We start from the raw sequence: 22,639 nt of genomic DNA on the forward strand, positions 1-22,639 counted from the left end.
CTTTCTTTGAAAAAACTACATTATTTCTTGGACATTAGACAGAAATCTGATTATCGTGCATGATTGAATAGGCATAATGTACAAGATTCTTAACTAGATTTTTAAAATGTAGGTTACATTCCTTTCTGAGTTCTAAAGAATTTACTTCCTTTATTTCCTTTTGCTATTTTCTACCACCTCTCCCTCAAAAAACAGGAAATGAGGAAAATGCATTAGCCCCTCAGATCAAATGCTATAATATAACAAGCAAAAGTTATTTTTTGCTTAGTATAGTGGTTTTTTTTGAAGATACGCACCATTTCAAGTCAAAGAAAGTTACATGTGATGGCTATTTATTATTTGCCTGGCTCTGCTAGGACTGGTTGAGGTAATAAGTATTACAAATCAGCCTTGACCTCAAATTTATGAATTTGTAGAGAAAATAAGATATCTATATGTAAAACAATATGAGAACAAGAGAACATAAATTATACATATGTATATATATATACACACACACACTAATACTATAATTGATTCAAGAAGACAGAAATTATGGTGGTGTCAACTTTTAAGCAATAAAACCATATCCAGATGTGTGCAGTGACTAGAGCCATAACGTGAAATCTGTATCTGAGCATGACTCACCGAGTGGTTGGCCTGCGATGATCCTGGCATTCTCTCCAGCCACTGCAGCTCTCGCGTGCCGCTCACTCATGTACTGTACAAATGCATAACCTTTGTGAACGGAGCATCCAACTATCTTTCCATACTTTGAAAAAATGGCTTCAATGTCAACCTTCTTGACAATGGCTGTATTTAGATTGCCAATGAAGACACGAGAGTTGATGGACTTGGGGTCATTCTTATTGGTGACATTGCTGGTCTGCGTTTTGCCAGTCATGGTTGGCTCACTGTGTTTTAATCCTTAAACAAACAAACAAGAAACAAATAATCAAAAGGTAAATAATTAGGTTGAATGCCTATCAGTGGTTTTTAACAGTTGTTCAATATTACACTCAGGAAACCTCGAATCCCTAAGTATTACTGATTTTCCTGAGAAGAAAATTTAGTAATATAAAAGATGAACATTGCATTGCTAAATACAGTAGAAAAATATTCATAATCATATAATAGACAGTTATAAATAAATTCGTGATTTATCCAAAATTCAACCCTGAATAATGACTGAACATGTTCTAATTGTTTTTATTTATAAGTCTATTTTACAGAAGAAAGTTTGAGGAACAATTCACCTTATTCTATCAACAAGAAAGAAAATCTAATGTGGCTAACGTCTGATGATAGATGGAATACAGCAATGCAACCTCTGTTTACTGTTTGCGTACATGCATTTTTATTTCTACATTTTCTATAATAGATAGATACATCATCTATTTCAGTATCAGGACCTTTATATTAGAAACTAACAATTCATTCCATTAAAGGCTGTGAAAGAGAAAAGTGGTATTAAAATAAAACATTCGATTAGAAAATTTAACATAAGAAAAACATAAGTTTGAAAATAAAAGATTTAACCAAAATTAATAAATACTATGCATGCTATTTATGTGAACCAATAGCATATATCCGTTTCAAGGAAAGCATGTGTAACCAGCGTTCATCAATGATCAGCAAATTAGTAGACTGGGTAAGTGTTGACATTTTATTCTCAACCTCTTTTTTTTAATCCATTTAACTAACAGCTCCTATGTTGCCTAAGGACTGCTAGTATTTTTAAAACCCATTTTCTGAGCTTGGAAGAATGTTTAATTTTGCTTAATTAACCTCAATGAAGCTTTTATTTCTAAGTATTCCAGCACTTACAGATTTATTTTTAAGACCTTAGAAATGCAGTCATTAATTTATTCATTAATTCATTTAACAATGTTTATTAAGCACCTACCTTTTTCCAGGCATCATCTTTTATAATACCTATTAACTTATAGAAACCATTATGGCAAAACTAAAATTTCAACAAGTCTACACTCTCTGACATTGATGATCATTGTTGAACATTAGCTAATTGATACACTTTGTCAGTGACAACTACATTTTTATATGAAGACTCTCTTTTAAAATATTACAGCTATAAAAATAATAAGTGCATCTGATTTTTAAGAATCATTTTAAATGAAATTTCTAAATTAAGCATTAAGGTGGTAGAAGTCTGTAAGGCATGTAAATTGGATATGCTTGAAAATGTACTTACTATGCATTTAAACCAAGTACTCCTGGAATCAAGGGCAACCAAGTAACATAAAAATGTTTCAAATTAAACTGTTTGTTATTACATCTGGGATTATGAAAGCTTTACTTCATATTGGATACTCAACATTATAAATATCTCCTTATGATCAAGGTCCATTTCATAAAACATTCAGTTATTTACATGAAAATTAAGAGTAAGACATAATTAGAAACAAGGATTATGATCCTGCCTTGTATTGTTTCAGATTAGCTACATTTAATTGGTTCTTTTATGAATTATATACGCTAGGGTTGAAGAAAAGAAAACTGATTTTTTTTTTTAAATCTTGTAATTTGAGCTATTGCATATTTTAAGACAAATGCTCTGAGAATTAACTGAAACAAGAAAAATCAAGGTAGATAATCTAGAGTCAGTTTCCTTTCTTATCCGTCCTGGCCAACATAAGTAACACAATTCATAGAGAACATATTATTTTCTTTTTGCTCTTATGTGATACATATTTTTAGAAATATCATAGAGTTATTTTTAAGGGTGAACGATTCTTACAGTTGACATTTTATTTCCTGGACAGGGATATGTTGGTTAAAATGCAAACACAGGAATTGTTAGATTAGGTCAGACTCATGGTTTACAGAGCCTGGTGGTCTTCCTTTGACAGTGGCCCTCTGTCAAACTTAATATGAGGGTACAGCTGTGCTCTGAATCCTCACTGTAAATGTCAATATGCTATCTTTGACTCTATGTGCATGACTCTCATAACTGCAACTCCAAACTGCCAATTGTGGAATTCTAATTAATGACTCTTAGTTACCTTAAATCTATCTGTTTTTTTTCACAAAGACTGACCTTCCAATTTCAATAGAAATTCAGTGTTTATAGTGATTTGTTGTAATGTACATTATCATTTCGACATTTTCTAAAAATCAAGCCTCAACTCATGGTGTAATATTTAGTTTGTGTTTCTCTATTACATGAATTTCAATCAATTGAAGAAGGATTTCCACTTTCAGCCATGATGAAATAACTGTGACTAAATTAACCTTCCTGATTCAAATAACTAGAAAACCAAGCAAATAGAGATGAAGCGACTGTTTTTCAGACATTAAACCACAGGCAGTGCAGAGCCATTATATCTGAGAGTTAAGAGAAAAAGCAAGTAAACCCTAGGACAGCCCCAGCTTTCTGACTGGAAAAAATATTTCAGGTCATAGAGCAGTAGAAAGTGGGTGGGAGGGAAGTACTGTAAGCAGAGACAGTGACCTTAGTGAGTTGAGGAGAGAGTGATCAAAGTTCAGAGCATCTGAGGAGGCTTGAATTTGTGGCACAGATTTCTTGAGACAAGAGCTATGCAGAAAAAGAACTCTAAAGATCTGCTTTAGGGGTACTTTGAACTGATGCTGACTTTTACATGCATGCAAAGGGTAAAATTTCATAAGGCTGGGTAAAAAGTTATTGGAAAGCTGTGGACTGAATAGTTCCAAGACCTACAAAGGGCTAAGGATTATTGAAGGTCCTACTAGCAGGACTAGAGAATCCAAATTGACTCCCTGGAGGACTGAATTTAGACATCAGAAGGGGCGAGTCTTAGTAATGGAGATTAATGTACCCTTGAGTTAAAGGTACTCTGGGACCCCCATAGCAAAACCTGAAAACAAGTCTTAAGATGATCAAACTAAACCAAAATTGACTCAAATGCCTATCAGAAAAAAGCATAACACTTAAAAAAAAAAGTAATAGAACTGAGACATTGAACAACATATAATACACTATCTTAACCATCCAATCAAAAATTCCTAGAGATCTTAGGAATTAGAAAAATATGATCCAAGACCAGGAGAGAAATAAAGATATAAAAATGAGTCAAATGAAACTTTTAAAGATGAAAACTATAGACTGGATGAATATTACAGGTGATAAGACTCTGCAGAAGAACAGATTTGTGAATTTGAAGTTGCAGAAATAGAGAATGTCTGAAATGTAGTATAGAGATAAAATACTGAAAAAATATACAGAGCCCCAGTGAACTATTTGACAGTATGGAGCTATTTAACATATATGAAATATATGTGTGGATGTGTATACATATATATATATATATATATATATATAGAGAGAGAGAGAGAGAGAGAGAGAGAGAGAGAGAGAGAGAGAGAGTGTCACAGAGAAGCTAACAGAAAAAAATATCCAAAAAAATGGTTAAAACCTTCCAAATTTGATAAAAATGATAATCCTACAGATCCAAGAATCTCAATGAACCCCAAGCAGAATAAACACATAGAAAATCACACCAGACACATCATCATCAAATTATTAAAAACCAGGGATAAAGAGAAAAAGCAGAGAGCTGGCAAGCATTGCAAAAAAAATGCTTACATTTTGACACAAAAATGGGTTAGAACAGTCAAAGAAATGTTACAACTAAAAAAAATGACAAGGGAAAAATGAATTTTTCAGTGCAAACTGTTCCTTTGTTTTTAATTTAGAAGTTTGGATGGAGTTAGTATAAAATGTCTATCTATGAAAGCTGTTGTAAAATAAAGGGTAAACTGTAAACTACTGTTGTCCCATAGAATTTTCTGTGATGATGGAAATATTCTATATTTGCACTAACCAAAGAGTTGGTCATGTGACTTCTGAGCACTTGAAATGTGGTTAGTGTGACTGAGGACCTGAATTTTTAATATACTTAATTAAAATTAAGGACAAAAAGGCTAACAGGGTTCTGGTCTAAGTATAGAAGGTAAAAGTAAATAAGAAATAATTTAGCTATTTATGTCTCATTCCCACCTAGAGAATGGGTATGTTTTTGGTACTGAAAACTTAGGAAAAATATGATGGTATTAACTATATTTCAGAAGAAGAATAAATAAAAAGTTCAAGTAGCTGCCATAAGAGAACTAATTTAAAAAATTATAATTTTTCATTCTGAAAATATCAGACTGAGATGGTGAATGCTATATAAAATCATAAAGAATGTGATTAGAATATGTAAAGCCTCTTAATTTGTATTTGAGGAAGATATCTACCTTTGAATCCAAACAGGATACATTGATTTTGAATTAAAGGCAGCTCTAAAATGTGCTTTGGAGAAAATATTTTTGGAGCAGACAAATTTAACACACAGTTGATTCTAACCTTCTCCTGATCTAGTGGTCTTGAATTTTCAATCTAAAAGTTGTAGTCACTCAGACACTCATACTGAATAAAGAATAAACAAGAAAAACAACAAATACCCAGGCATTTAAGAGTCAGCCAACAATATTAATGGATATTATTTTCAAAAAGATGAAAGGGATGCAAAATGAATAAAGAATGGATTGTACCTTAAAAGTTTTCATCTTCTGAAGTCTAGAGCTATTACTTAAATAAGTACTATCATACAAAATACAACATGGCAAATGGTGTAAGATAGACGAACTAAAGTTGTCATTTCTGGAAAAGATAGAGAGACCATATCCAGTTGAGAAGACCAGAGAAAACTTCTTGAATAGGTGATATTTGAATTAATCATTAAAGGGATTGAGATGGGCATACAGTTAATTTCTCAGCATGGTTAAGAGGACAGTTATTTTCCAATTTTTTTAAATCATTCACATGCACTTTTTAAATTAAACAGTTTAGTATAAAATTATATATATTCATAAGTAGAAAAAGGGAAAAACTGAACTGAAACAAACATATACAAGCATCTCTTCCTGGACAAAATAAACCAAAAGAATGCCAAGAAAATTATGAATTTATTCATCAGAAAACCACCCACAATTTAGAAAGATATAAATTATATCCATCATAGTAGTTACAATCCTTCAACAGATTTAAGAAAAACTATTCCTAAAAAACTAAAATACTATTTATAAAACTATTCTCTAAAGCATCTTCTGACGTCCATTTTGCCATGGAGAAATCACCACAATATTATTAGTGATCTCTCTGCCGTTAGTAAAGATAAATATCCCAATTATCTTGAAGATTCAATTCTTAAGCCTTAAACTATCCTGAAATAAACTAACATGTAGCTTTGTAAAAGTAAAGATCTGGTGGAATATGTAAATATGAAGAGTAACACATTCATATAAAGGGAAAAAAATATAATCCCAACCTGAAGACATTTATAGTTAAAATTTTGCTGTATATTTCTTTATCATTTTTTCTAGTACCTAGAAAAAAGGTATAAATTATAATAGAAAAGAGTTATAATATCATAATCTACATATTGAGTATCATTATATATTATTTGAACAACCATTTAATTATGTTGTTAAATAATTATACTGGCTATAAGTTAAATAGGTGCATACTAATGATGTTACAATTATCATTTTCTTTGTCCTTTTGATGGACATTTAGCTTGTTTCCAATTTTCTCAAGTCACCGAAAAATCGGAGAAGAACACTGACACAGTTAGTCAGCATAAATTCCCAGTCCAGGACTGAAATTCTTAGTCAAACAGCATGGGCTCCTGGTGAAAGCTCTTTTTCTGGCTTGCAGATAGGCGTGTCATCACTGTGTCCTAACAGGAAAGAGAGACAGCCAGCTCTGGCCTCGCTTCCTCATCTCATAAAAGCACAAATCTCATTATGAGACCCTCACACTCATGACCTCATCTAAACCAAATTAACTCCCAAAGACCCCAAATACCATCACACTGAGGGGTAGGGTTTCAACATATAAATTTTGAGAGGACACAATTCAGTCAACAAAAGTTCACATTACGCAACAATAAGGACCCACTTGTGGTTTCAGAGTTTTGGGGAAATAGAACAAGCTTCCTCTAAGTCATTAGTGACATTGTGATTCGTGTTACAGTTATTCTATCAGGGATCATGTAAACAATGTCTATGTATCCAATCACTAAATTCGATTAAAATATTCCAATAAAATTTCTACAAAGAAAAAAATAAAATATCTACTTCATAAACAAAAGGACTCAAAGGGATAAAACCACATGGTAGAATAACTCAGAAGTATTCACTTCAAGATATTATTCTAAAGTATACTCATATTGTGTGAAATGTGACCAAATTGATACAATTTCAGGAAATTTAGTACATGTGATATCCTGGAAAAGCTTTTTCCTCTGCAAAATGAACCGTTAGTCATACATGTTGTCTAAATATAATGACTGCAATTACGCTTCCACAATAACTTTCCACTGGTCAACATGACCTAGTAAGAAGATTGTTTTGAGTTATATAGAGAAGTCAAACTAACAATAACTAGACTCTTTTTACTTAACTGGAGGAAATAGGTTAATCAGGGTCAGTACCCACTTGTGATGTAAGCGTTTTGGAAAATGGAACAATTAAGAAACAAGCTTCTTTGGAGTCACTGGAGATGTTGGTGTCATATCTACCTTACCAAGGAGTGGGCACCAAGGACAGGTACAACCCTATGTCACTGACTGCTATTTGAACCATTATTTGGCAGAGGCCATGGACCAGGAGGCTCCATTACCTTAGTCTGTGACTGGTCAACAATAGCCTGTGGAAATCAAAACCTATTTGAAAATATCCCTTACTGGGCTGGGACTGGGCAGTCAGAATAAAGTGGGGAAGAAGTAACCAGTGTCACCTTCATTCTTTGTTCACATCATCCTTCTTTTTTTAATGTCTGTTGTAGATATTGCTAAAAGGATATTTTATTTAGGAGATTTTGAATCATAAAAGACCGTCTACAAATCATTAAAACTATCTCAACAACAGTTCTGCAACAGTTAGTTTATATTTAACAGGCACAGGGCACTTGAATAGCTACCACTGGCCAAAGTGATTATTGAATATTCATTCACTTACAGTAGTCAGGAAAGGGTTTCATTTTTCCCCTTCTTTTCTCTAGGATCTGGAGTATTTCCAAATAGTGTTCCCAGTTACTCAAGGAAGACACCAAGCACGACAATGCCCAAGGATTCTACACTGAGAGGCTTCTTTACCACCATAACTCTTCATGTCATGTTGAGGGGAACAGCCAGAAACTGCTAAGATTTACTCTGTGATTTATATTAAGAGAAAGAGTGGCAGATAAAGTACCTCAAGAATGCCCCAAAACTGTTCTTTTATTTCTTAAAGAAATTATAAGATCCACCAGCCCGCAAATGCCAGCTAGAGTTTCCCTGAAATAATATAAAATAGAGTAGAAAACATATCTTTTTATTCACCTTCCTCTGTGAGCCATCTAATAATAAATGGTATGATGTAGTTCACATTAAAGAAGTTCAATAAAGCACATATGGAGAATCAAGGCAAAAGCATCATTATGTTCATTTCTTACACTGCATGATGCCAGCAATGCAGAAATAGTGAGAGGATTGTTTGTGTGGATTCACTGAAATAAAACTCTGATCTAACCCCCTTGTTTCTTCCCTGAATAAAACATCTTTCTCCATTTTAAAACTTTCAGGTCACTTAAAGCTAAATTGCAGAAGGTAAACATTGTCATGCCCACAGCAGAAATTCACTTACTTCTAGTTAACAAGTCCATTCCATTCTTGTCTTCTTTGTTCAAACTGTCAATCATGACACTTCCCTCAGGAGTTAAATTTAGACCACTAAGTGATTTCATGTAGGCTACTAAACTGCCTGCAGAGATGAACAACTTTCAATCATAACTGATGCAGCTTTGGAAGACTGGCTCTAGAGTGAAAGGTCTTAAATACCACACCCATGAAATTTCTTGTACTCTTTTAAAGTAGAAATATATGCCCAACAATAGGAGCAATGGTGAATTTCCTCCCACAGACTTGCATGTTTGGGGTTGTATTAAGTAGCAAATAAAAATGATATAGTGAAAATGCCTATTGTGTGTCTAGATCAGATAAAGTTTCTGTTTACACATTCCTCAAACTCAACTGCTATGAATGCAGATGCAGTGTTGGTGTCATAATGATAACACCTAGCGATGCATTACTACAAATAACTGACTCAGATCGTAATTTCCCTTTGGTGGAATAAATCCAGTCTCTACCGATGCAGTAGTCTATGATGATATCCAAAACTTTCCAGTTCTCCCCTCTCTTTAGTTATATAAAGCAGAATCTCCCTTAGCACACTGACTGCCACACTAGAAAAAAAAAAAATACTTTTCCTTGGGACCACATAGTGTTTTATTACCAAAAGAGAATAAAAACTTTGAAAACAAAACAAATCTTTTCTAATTTAATGAAAAATTTAATGAAAAATGAAATTTATTAACTTCTATTCACTTAATCCACATTTTTAGAATTAATTTGTCAATATTAATTGTAACAATAAGAACATCAACACATAAGATTTTCACAAACTAACTGCAGGGTTTTGCCCAGGTTTTGCTTCACAAGATCCCAGGCTCAAAACTAGCATGAGTTAAATACAACTCACATGGAAGTTAATGTGGTAAACATAGGAAAACTCCAATGAATGTAGAAATTAAATATTATGGATGTCCTTTTCTGAGCAAAAGGTATAGTGTTATTATTAATCCTCATCCATTCATAAGCTTCATAAAGGTTAAGATTTGTTAAGATCTTATTCTAGAAATAGTAAAAGAGATGATTGGCCATAGGTGTGAGATAATTATGCCACAGCGTCTTAATTCAATAGAATTTTGTGTCTCCACATGGACTTTTCACAGGGTTTTAATGTTCACAAATATAGTGTAGTATAGAAGATTTTTAAATTTGGGGAGTAAATCTACCTTAGTTTTTAAGAATTTTAGCCATTAGGGTTATGCAAACAAGGATTCTAGGCTCAGTATTGCCTCTTTCTAGCTGAGTAACACTGAGCAGTTATTTGGCCCTCTGATCTTCAGATTTCTATCTGTAATTTAGTAATGGTAATAGGAACTACTGATATGACTTTTGAGAGGTTTATATGAGATGTAGTAACACGCTCAGCACAGTATTTGGCACATAAGGAGTGATTTTAAAATGTTAGCTAAGTTATTCAGAATACATGGAAATGTTGGAAATTCATGCCCTAGATTATTTTCATTTAGTAGAAATTATATTTGAATATTTTCAGGTACATCGGGCTTATCCAAGGATGATTTACATCTCCCCTTTTAATACTTGCACATTCTCAGGCAATTTTATAGTAATCTAATAATTTTTCTGAAGCTGGATTTGGACATTGATTTCTAGTGCTTTACAGCATTTCCTTCCCAAAATGCATTTGCAGGGGCCTCTGGAGATATGACACAGCTTCTAATAATATTTTACATGATATCATTGCAATCTTTAAGTTAGCAAGTTAGCACATTGGTCTCACAGTTTTGTTTTGTTTTTTTTTGGAATCAGCATTACTGGAGAGTGTTTTAATTAAACAGATGACATATCACAGCCTTGGTTGATATTTACCTTACACTTATGAGCAGTTGTGATTCTACAGGTATCTTTCCTTTGGTATTATGACCCAGCCCTTGGGCATCACTGACATATACATAATCAGGACATGATGTTATAGAAGTTCTGGTGTTTGAGTCTGTAAATAAACTCTGATGAATGACTCCCATGTTTTATGTATCTTCTCTTTGACTTCTTGATTTTGCAAGCAAACCCTGTGATAGAGCCTGCAGAAGGGCCAGGGTGATTATCATGAATCTAAGCTTCATCTGGAGTGTTATGTACATTTCATGTACTCAGGTAGCAGTGTTAGCCAGTGATCTTTTTGAAAATTTATGTTAGAAATTTCTTCTACAAATTTGACACACTGCTACATTACAAATAATGAGACAGTCTACTGGGGTAATATTCAGGGAAAGTCAGATTCCAGAGATTGGCCAATTCTATGAAGACTGCTATATTTATTCAGAAATATGCTATATGGGCTCCTGTTAGATTCCAAGCTGAGGAGATAGATAGAAATTAATGCTCACATGGTAAATTTTACGCACTTGTAATAAATCAACAAGACAGGATGTCCAGAACAGCTCTATGACTCTCAGGCCAATATGAAAACGAAGAGAGCTCCACCCTGAACAGAGATACCATCTGCTCTGGGATATCCTAATGAGGACTTTATAACCAAGGAAATTTATGCTAGCAAAGTGGAGAATGGTGTTGAGTCCCCTGCTTGCAGTTGTCGACTACCCTGTCTTCATATTTAAAAGACTTGTAACCTTTGCTTGGTTTGTTGACATCAATTTTGGTTCAATAGAGTTGTCACTGAAGAGTTTCATAATGAACTTCACACATAAATTATTCTCAGAGCATATTGTTATTTAAAATGCTGCAAACTGTAGTGCCAAGATAGATTATGCAGCTTCAAACTAGGAACAAAAAACCAGCTTCTCCAGACTGGGGGTTTCAATTATTAAATTCAAATATTTGGACAATAAGGCATATAAAATTTTACAAATAGGGATAAACTTACTATACATTTGACTTTTACATAATTTTAGAAAAAAATATAGGAACAAAGTGAACTACTTCTGTTTTATAGTTTTCCACTCATTCTTATTGGTATCATTTTTCTTACTAACTTAAATCCAGGATGACATATATTATATATTATATGTGTTTATGTAATGTATATTTTAACTGTCTTATATAATGTAGATCACAATTTCAAACATATTAGGTACTTAATTATTGCTGAGTTCATTAAATGTGTATATAAACATCTAAAAAATGAATGACTGGGTAGAAAGATGTCTATTAATTCTTATTAGTTCTTATTGATATTACCAATTCAAATTAAATATATACATCTACATTAACACAATCGCTCTTCTCCCACTCTAACACCCCCTGACAACCAGGCAAATAGCATTTGGATTATTTTCTGTTTATAATTTTGAGATAATATAAAAACAGTATTTATTGGTAAATCCATTGCCTTCAATAATCACATGATGAACTTTGTTGAGAGTCAAAATTCCTGACAGAAGCAGTCAGAGATTCTGCCAGAGGAGAAAATCTTTCAGGTAGGTTAACATTTATAAAAGTATCTGTCACACCTCAGGGACAAGAAATATGTTTTTTCCCTGTTGTGTCAACTGAAAATTTATTTAATTCTTATACACTTCCTATAGACTAGTTTTTTTGTCCTATACGGGCAAAGACATTAATCATTATCTTTTCTGGCATGACCAACAATCTAAATCAAATAGGAGTGCCCATGTAAACTAAATAGGTTGAAATACACAATCTGGCAGATATTATCAGATTTCTGTAAATTACAAAAGCACAATTTTGAGAATCAGAGCTATGTAACAAATACTTTTGATTGCTATTATTAATGGTATGGTTTTAAGTATTTTCATAGTTTTTTGGAACAGTATTTAAAGGAACATATTCTCATTACTTAACTGAGAAATATGCAATTCCTACTTGGAATGGGTCTCATTATTTTAAAATAGTATATAAAATGTTTTTTTTCATACAAAAACATGCTAGTATCCACTATACATAATAGATTTTTTTTTTTTTTTTTTTTTGAGACAGAGTGTCGCTTTGTTGCCCAGGCTAGAGTGAGTGCCGTGGCGTCAGCCTAGCTCACAGCAACCTCAAACTCCTGGGCTCAAGCGATCCTCCTGCCTCAGCCTCCCGAGTAGCTGGGACTACAGGCATGCGCCACCATGCCCGGCTAATTTTTTTTTTTTATATATATATTTTAGTTGGCCAGATAATTTCTTTCTATTTTTAGTAGAGACGGGGTCTCACTCTTGCTCAGGCTAGTCTCGAACTCCTGACCTTGAGCGATCCACCCGCCTCGGCCTCCCAGAGTGCTAGGATTACAGGTGTGAGCCACCGCGCCCGGCCTACATAATAGATTTAAACAGGAAAGTAGAGCTATTAAAAAAACTGAATGGGGAGTGGTTCCCTCCACACATAAAGAAAAGCTTGTTTTTTACTAAAGATGTTTAGAAATAATCACTACCACTATGTACCTATTGTTTAGTTAATAATTGTAAATTTTATTCAGTACAATAAAATTAAATATCACTTAGAATCATAAACATAATCAGTAATGACCTCAACTTTGCAAAGATTTATGTAGAAAAACATAGGTATCACAAATACATAAGTAGGTTTTATAGGCTTGAAAGTCCAAAAGCCAAAATGATTTTTAAATGAGTGCTGATACTCTTTTTACCTACTGCATATTCAGCAGGCATTATTTGTAGTGTTATCTGATTATCTCTAAGGTTCTATAAAACACTCTGCATATAAAAGCCACTTCTAGAGAGCCATCTGCTGGAACTATAAGGGCTCTCTGGAGGACTTTCTCATCCATAATAATACTAGCACCTGCAAAACCCTGCCTCTTACTGAGGTAGCCCACACCTGCAGGCAACAATTCACATAATACACAAAGGCTGATCAAAATTTGGATTAAGGGGGCACACAATGCCTATTCTTAGATTGAGACAAAACTGATGTTGCTATGCTTTGAATGTATGTGTCCCTCCAAAATTTGTACGTTGGAACTTACCCCTAGATGTGATAGTAATGAGAGGTGGGGACTTTAGGAAATGATTACTGACACAGTGCCCTCATGAATGGAATTAGTGACCTTATATCTGGCTGAAGGGAACTAGCTAGACCTTTTTTGCCTCTCCATCCCTTCTGCCACATGAAGACACAACGCTCAAGGTGACATCTTAGAAGCAGAGCCTGGGCCCTCACCAGACACTGAGTCTGCTGGCACCTTGATCTTGGACTTTACAGACTCTAGAACTGTGAGAAATAAATTTCTATTATTTATAAATTACCCTATCTCAGGTATTTTGTTATAGCAGCACAAATGGACTAAGTTAGAAGCCTATTCTTAAATTTTAAACACGCTGCAGACCACACAAAATGTAACATTCAAAAGATCTTAACATATTAATAGTGCTTATGACTTCTTAATGAAAACAGATTCCTATGGTATTATTTTTGGAAGCAGCATTGTACTTCCTTACTTTATAAAGCTAACGTTTATCAGAAGACCTGGATGTCACAACATCAGTGTTTCTTATCTTCAAAGAAGGAGTTTATTTATAGAAAACTTTTCATTAATATTTTCTTCGATATTTTATATTTTATGAGTCAACAAATTTATATCTATTACAGATACTGCCAATAGGAAAGTTAATTATAGAACATATGCATAATTTTCAAAAAACCAAACCAATAAAAGTTTATTTAAAGGTAATAAGATAATACAAAGTTATAAATGATTATTAAATGCCAGCAACAAAGGCCAGTCCAAAGGATTTAAACTTGGGATCCTTAATCAAGCTATAAATTTGTGAGATTGCCCATTTATCCCTCTTAATTGGATGTACTTACAGAAACTTTACTGCTTCACTTGTGCTTATGGCTTTTTCCTATATGATTTTCAATCTGTGATATCTTTAGAAATAAAAAAATAAGAAGAAAAACAAAAGACTTAATCCAATTAGACTAATAGCTACAACAATTGCTAGCATTTTTCAGAATACAAAATCAATATACAAAAATCAGTAGTGTTCTATATACTAATAACAAACTAGCTGAAAAAGAAATCAAGAAGGCAATCCCATTTAAAATAGATAACAAAAATATTAAATACCTAGGAATAAGTTGAAGCAAGAAGGTGAGAGACTTCTATAAGGAAAGACTCTACTGATAAAAGAAATGGAAGATGATATAAATAAATGTAAAGATATCCCATGCTCATGGATCTGAAGAATTAATATTGTTAAAATTACTATACTATCTAAAGTAATCTACAGATTCAATGCAATCCCTACCATAATACCAATAACATTTTTTCACAGAAATAGAAAAAATCCTAAAATTTGTATGAAACCAAAAAAGACCTGAATAGTCAAAGTCATCCTGAGCAAAAGGAACAAAGCTGGAGGTGTTACACTATCTGAATTCAAAATAGAGAACAAGCATATAATAATCAAAATACCATGGTATTTGTATAAAAACATACATATAGACCAATGGAATAAAATAGAGGACCCAGAAGCAAGTGATTTTTGAGAAGAACCTACACTGAGGAAAGGACATACTATTCAATGAATGGTACTGAAAAACCAGATATCCATATACAGAAGAATGAAAGTAGATCACTATCTTTTATTATATATAGAAATCAACTCAAAATGGATTACATACTTAAATGTAAGACCCAAAACTACTAGTAGAAGACATAAAGGCAACACTCTAGGAGATTGGTTAAGGCAAAATTTTATGATTAAGATCTCAAAAGGACAGGCAATAAAAACAAAAATAGACAAACAGGACTATATTAAACTAAAAAGCTTCTGCACAGCCAAGGAAACAATCAACAGAGTGAAGAGACAATCTGTGGAATGGAAGAAAATATTTTCAAGCTACTCATTTGAGAAGGGACTAATATCCAGAATATATAAGGAGCTCAAACAACTTAACAGTAAAAAAACAACTAATCCCTTTAAAAAATGGGACAAAGGATCTGCATAGACATTTCTCAAAGGAAGACATATAAATGGCCAATAGGTATATGACAAAATGCTCAACATCACCAATCACCAGGGAATGCAAATCAAAACCACAATGAATTATCATCTTAACCCAGTCAGAATGACTATTATTAAAAAAAAAATAGATGCTTGTAGGATATTAATAAAATGAAAGTCTTACACATTCTTGGTGGGAATATAAATTAGTACAGCCATTATAGAAAACAGTGTGGAGATTTCTCAAAAAGCAAAAATAAGACCACCATTTGATCCAGCAATCCCACTGCTGGGTATATTTATCCAAAAGAAAAGAAATAATTATATCAAAAAGATACCTGCAACCCATGTTTATTGCAGAACTATTCACAATAAGAAAAATATGGAATGACTTAAATGTCCATCAATGGAGAATGGATAAAGAAAATGTAGTGTATCTTCACAATGGCATACTATTTGGCCATAAAAAAAGAATACAATCCTGTCATATGCAGCAACATGGATGGAATCGGGGGTTATGATGTTAAGGGAAATATTCCAGGGACAGAAAGATGAAGATCACATGTTCTCACTCATACATGGGAGCTATAAAAGGTAATCTCATAGAGATGGAGAGTGGAATGATATTGCCCAGAAGATGAGAAGGGTGTGTGTGTGTGTGTGTGTGTGTGTGTGTGTGTGCGTGCATGTGTAGCAAGGAGGGGGGATAAAGAGAGATAGATTAATGGGTACAAACATACAGTTAGATAGAAGGAATAAGTTCTAATGCTTGATAGCAGAGTAGGGTGACTATAGTCAACGTCAATATATTACATATTTTTAAATTAAGAGAGGATTTGAAATGTTCCCAACACAAAGAAATGATAAATGATCAAGGTGATGGGTATCTAAAATACCCTGATATGATCATTACACATTCTGTCCATGTATCAAAATATTACATGTACCCTATAAATATGTAAAAATATTATGTATCAATAAAAAATAAAAAAAATTAAATTGCTAACATTTATAGAACATTTAGTATGTTCCAGGCATTGCTTAAGGATATGGTATTATTAATTCTCTTAATTCTACGTCATCCTTATTAGGCATCAATGGAAACTGAAGAAGAGATTTCAAGCAACTTGCCTAGGTTTAATTCCAGCAGTCTAGCTTGAGAGCCCGGTATTCTGTTTTATTAGACACCTAAACTTCAAACACTGTCTTTGATAAGCATAATTGCTTGCTATTTCCCAGGTTAAAAGAAGGAAATTAATAACTTAAAGCAGAATGGTTTGAACTCATGGAAGTAGAGAGTAGAATGATGGTTTCCAGAGGCTGGAGGTAGGGGTAAAGGAAGGGGGAGTTGTTTATCAAAGGGTACAAAGTTTCAGATAGACAGGAAGAATAAGTTTTGAGATTCACTGTGCAGTAGGGTAACTATCTCAATAATAATATTAATATATTGTTTATTTCAAGATAACTAGAGTAAATTTCAGATGTCTCACCATAAAAATGATAGGTAAGTGTGGTGACTTATATGTTAATTAGCTTGATTTAATCATTCTACATTGTATACATATATCAAAACATCCCAATGTACTCCATATATGTATACAATTATAATCTGTCCATCAAAAATAATATTAATAACAGCAACAACAAAAAAGCACAGTAGTTATTTTAAAAATGTACTCAGTGGAGGTTAGAGCTTTCTCAGACCTGGGGAAGGGGGAAAGTATGCACCTTGATAGGGATGTAGAGGTAGGAAGTACAGTAGTTCTCCATCCCTCCATCATCTTTCAAATTGAGCAAAGTCTCTTTGTTTTCCTGTTTTGCTTTTTGATATAGATAAGAATGAATCTGAGAAGACACATGAATAAAAAGAAAGTCGAAACCCACTGACTTACAAAAACTTCTATATCATTTTCATTCTCAAGGTAAATTCACTAGCTAGATGAAACAGATAAGGAGGGAAGATCACCCTTAATGTACCAATTTATACTGCTGTGGACATTTTCCCATGGAAACAATGCCATGAATGATGGGGAGGTATAACAATATTAACATTCTACTAGTGCTATATTTTGGCTACATTGTGAGTACCTAACATGGCAAATTTGGCAGATTCAGTAATAACATAATGTTATACTTAAAAGATTGTTCCTATCAAAAATAGAGCAATATATACCCCTCCATCAAAAATGAACAGATCCAGAAGGCATAAAATTAATAAGCACATAGTTACAAACACCATCATCAATCAACTGGATATAATTGACATCTATTGACTTCTTTATCCAATAACATTCTCTCAAGCTCACATAGAATATTCACCACGATAGACCACATTCTGGGCCATAAAATACACCTTAATGAATATAACAAAATAGGCCAGGCATGGTGGCTCATGCCTGTAATCCTAATCTGTAATCTTGGAGGCTCAGGTGTGAGGACTGCTTGAAGTTATGAGTTCGAGACATGCCTGAGCAGAGTGAGACACCATCTATACTAAAAATAAGAAAAATTAGCTGGACATGGTGGCATACACCTGTAGTTCCAGCTACTCGGGAGGCTGAGGCAGGAGGATTGCTTGAGCCCAGGAGTTTGAGGTTGTTGTGAGTTAAGCTGACACCATAGCACTGTAGCCCAGGCAACAGAGCAAGATTATGCCTCAGAAAAAGAAAAAAAAAAAAAAAGAATATAATGAAATAGAAATCATGCAATGACCAACGACTGCCCTCAGATCACAAGGAAATTAAACTAGATCAATAGCAAAAATACAGCTGAAAAATTCCCAAGAACTTGAATACTAAATAATACAATTCTAAATAACATATGAATTTAAGAAGAAATATGAAGAGAAATTTAAAAATATTTTGAACTACATGGAAATGTAAATATAACTTACCAAAATTTGTGTGATGCAGTGAAAGCAGAGGGAAATTGGTAGTATTAAATGCATACATTAGAAAAGAAGAAAAATCTAAAAATGTCTAAGTTTCACTTCAGGAAACTAGGAAAGAAGAGCAAATTAAATTCAATGCAAGTAGAAAAAAATAATAAAAGAGCAGAAATTAGAAAATTAAAAACAGAAAATCAATAGAAAAATGCCAATGAAACTAAAAGTTGGTTCTTTGAAAAGATTAATAAAATCAATAAACTTCTAGGAATACCAACTAAGAACAAAAGAGAGATGATACAAATTATTAACATCAGAAATGAAAGAGGGGCATCCTATAGATCCCATGCATATTAAAAGGATAATAAATGAGTACAATGAACAACTCTATGCCCACAAATTTGATAGACAAAATGGATCGATTCTTTGAAAGACATAATCTGTCAAAATTCACACAGGAAGAAATAGACAGCATGTATAGGTTTATATCTATTAAAGAACTTCAACCAATAATTATTAACTTTTCCTAAACAGAAAGCGCCACCATCTCCAGATCTATTCACTGGAGAATTCTACTAAACTTTTAAGCAAGAAATTATACCAATTGTCTAGAATTCCTTTCAGAAGAAAGAAGCAGAGGTACTTCTTCCTAACTCATTCTATGCAGCCAGCATTATACTAATACCAAAACCAGACAAAGAAATTACATGGAAACAAAACTCCAAACCAAGATCCATCATTAACATATATTCAAAAATCCTCAACAAGTTAGCAAATGGAATCCAAAAAATGTATGAAAATAATTATATACCACAAGCAAGTGGGATTCATTGTGGGTATGAAAGGACAGTTCAACATGAAAATCATATAATGTAATCCATCATGTCAGTAGGCTAAAGAAGAAAAATCACATCATCATACCAATAGATGCAGGAAAAAATTAACAAAATCCGACATCCATTCATCCTAAAGCTTCCAAGAAAAGTAGGAAAAGAGGAAAATCCTCAACTTGATAAAAGAAAATCTACAAAAAATCCTACAGCTAACATTATACTTAATGATAAGAAACCAGAAGCTTTCCCACAAACCTCAAAAATAAGGAAAGGATGTGCACTCTTACCATTTCTTTTCAACATCACACTGGAAGCCCTAGCAAATGCAATAAAACAAGAAAAAGAAATAAGAGGTATACACATTGTGAAGAAAAAATAAAATTATTTGTTCACAGATGACATGATTATCTATGTAGAGAATCTGAAAGAACAGACAAAAACAAAAAACAAAAACAAAAATTCCTGGAACTAAGAAGCAATCATAGTAAACATGCAGCTGACAAGGTTAATATTCAAAACTCAATTGTTTTCCTATATAGCAGCAATGAACAAATGGAATTTGAAATTAGAAATACAATACCATTTACATTTACTACACAGTTATAAATCTAAGAAAATATGTGCAAGACTTATATGAGGAAAACTATAAAATTGTGATTAAAAAATCAAATAAGAACAAATATAGGGAGAAATATTCCATGTTCATGTATAGGAAGAATAAATATTGCCAAGATAATCAGTTTTTCCCAACTTGATCTATAGATTCAATGCAATCCCAATAAAAATTTCAGCAAGTTATTTTGTAGATATCAACAAACTGATTCTAAAGTTTATATGGAGAGGCTGAAGACTCAGAATAGCCAGCATAATATTGTGGAACAAAGCCGAAGGACTGACACACCTTATCATGGTATTGGCAAAAGAATGGACAAATTTTAATAGATGCATGGAACAGAATAGGTAGCTTATACATACATACACACACACACACACACACACACACACACACACACACACACACATCCACTAAATACAATTAACCAATCTTTGAGAAAGCAGCAAAGGCAATAATACAGAGAAAAGATTGTCTTTTTAAGAAATGGTGCTGGACTGGACATGTGTGTTAAAAAAAATGAATCTAGACACAGCTCTTAGACCCTTCACAAAAATTAACTCAAAAGGGATCTTAGACTTAAATGTAAATGCAAAACTATAAAACTCCTAGAATATAATATAAGATAAAATATAGATGACTTTGGGTTTGGTAATCACTGTTTACATACAACATCAAAGACATGACCCATGAAAGAAACAACTGATAAACTGGACTTCATTAAATTTAAAAACTTCTGCTCTGCAAAGATATTGTCAAGAGAATGAGAAGGCAAGCCATAGACTGGGAGAAAATATCTGCAAAAAACATATCTGCCGCATTCAATTCCATCATGCTATTATGTCGCATACAGGAGCACAGTGTATTTCAAAATTTCAATATTGGAGGATTTGACAAGGGAGAAGAGCAACACTGATGCATTTAATCTAAGACTACTTATTCTCAGAAGATTCTTCACTTTGAAGCACTCCATTTTTCTATGACACATTGAAAGTAAGAGAAAAAAATTTATTCAGCCAATTAAATCAAATGCATCAACCCAAATCTCTCAAAGAATGTATTCATCCAGACAGATGTCCCCTTACTTCAATAAATGTAGCATATAATACGTTATTATTTTTAGAAATTTCTCTTCCTCCAACCAAATATATTTTATGATATATATGTAATGAGCATGTTATACATTTTTTTTTCCTACAAGTTCGTGGACAAGTAAAAGTATAAGCAGAAAAATCTTTTTGGAATCTCAAATTCAGTTATTTATTCAAGAAAAATAGTCATTATTATGCTCATTTATATACTCATGAGTGATCATTCTATTTTTTAAAAGAACCTAGTTACAATTAACCTTTAAATTCTATAAAATATGTCTACCTGAGTTGAAAATATTGTTTGAACTCTTTTATTAAGATTTTTATAATATAGCATCAGTCTGTTGTAATGGGTGTGGCGGGAGCCTGAGAATCATCATCTGAGGCAAATGCTTAACAATATTGCATTCTTGATTTCCTCCAAGTAGAATGAGTAACACTTTTTGAGATAAAAACCCAATCACAGGGCAAACTTTGAAAAATTCAGCTTTTTTTTGAGACAGAGTCTCACTCTGTTGCCCAGGTTAGAGTGAGTGCCGTGGCGTCAGCCTAGCTCACAGCAACCTCAAACTCCTGGGCTCAAGCAATCCTCCTGCCTCAGCCTCCCGAGTAGCTGGGACTACAGGCATGCACCACCATGCCTGGCTAATTTTTTCTATATATATTTTTAGTTGGCCAGATAATTTCTTTCTATTTTTTAGTAGAGATGGGGTCTCACTCTTGCTCAGGCTGGTCTCGAACTCCTGACCTCGAGCGATCCACCTGCCTCGGCCTCCCAGAGTGCTAGGATTACAGGCATGAGCCACCACGCCCGGCCGAAAAATTCAGCTTTTAAAAAATTACAGATAATTTGAATAGTACTTGACATATAGTACCAGCTTAATTAACTGTTGATGGTCAGTAGATACATTACACTATATTTCTTTTCAAGATTTTCAATTTAAATTATGGTTAAGATTCATATGGTAACTTGAATCTCACAAAATGCTTCACTAATAATATCTCCTTGATTCTTATAATAGTCTTGTGAAGTAGATGGGACTTATATTATTGGTGCTGTTTTATTTAGAAAGCAACAAAGGTTCAAAGTCCAGTGATATTGATCATCCAGCTACAGGGTTAAGAATCTCTAAACAATAGTGTTTCTGAAGCACTGTATGACCTTTTCATATATCTATTGTGCCTTCTTTTAATTTATTTCTCTGAATTATTTCCCTTTACAATGATATCAACAACAGCACACTGACTATAATACATCAAGCTAACAAGTGTTTATTGAAATTCTTTGGACATAGACTCTTAGACATGGCATTCATTAATCTACTGCTAGGTATCAACTCATGAAATATACCCTTAATTTTCCTCCTTTAGAAAGACTTACCAATGTATGCAAGGCCTGACAGAGCAAAAATCTACAATTCTGTTTCAGCTAATTGTGAAATGCACTATCATTAGGACCTAATAATTACTGTATAAAATGTAAACTCAAGTAAACTACTTGTAATTATCTATAACAGTGTCCAGAGCTGTTAGCTATAGCTCATCTCTATAGACGCAGGGTAAGACCTTTTCTATGCCCAACATGTGCCCTACCATTGGAGGGAAAAATAAACCTCTGTTAGCAGTAAAGTCATC

At 33.3% G+C, this 22,639-nt stretch overlaps 1 protein-coding gene across 13 annotated transcripts in view; it reads right to left on the reverse strand.

Annotated features, from left to right (window-relative positions):
• RALYL (RALY RNA binding protein like) overlaps positions 1-22,639 on the reverse strand; it is a 644,676-nt gene that overhangs the window by 347,990 nt on the left and 274,047 nt on the right. For all 13 annotated transcript variants that reach the window (XM_045560943.1, XM_045560945.1, XM_045560938.1 and 10 more), the window contains one exon: positions 628-906. In XM_045560943.1, the coding sequence (XP_045416899.1) occupies positions 628-883 (256 nt within the window). In that variant the 5' untranslated portion in view covers positions 884-906. The remainder of the gene's footprint in view (positions 1-627; positions 907-22,639) is intronic.

The sequence above is a fragment of the Lemur catta genome, chromosome 9 (genome assembly GCF_020740605.2).
Source record: "Lemur catta isolate mLemCat1 chromosome 9, mLemCat1.pri, whole genome shotgun sequence".
Taxonomy (NCBI): Eukaryota; Metazoa; Chordata; class Mammalia; order Primates; family Lemuridae; genus Lemur; species Lemur catta.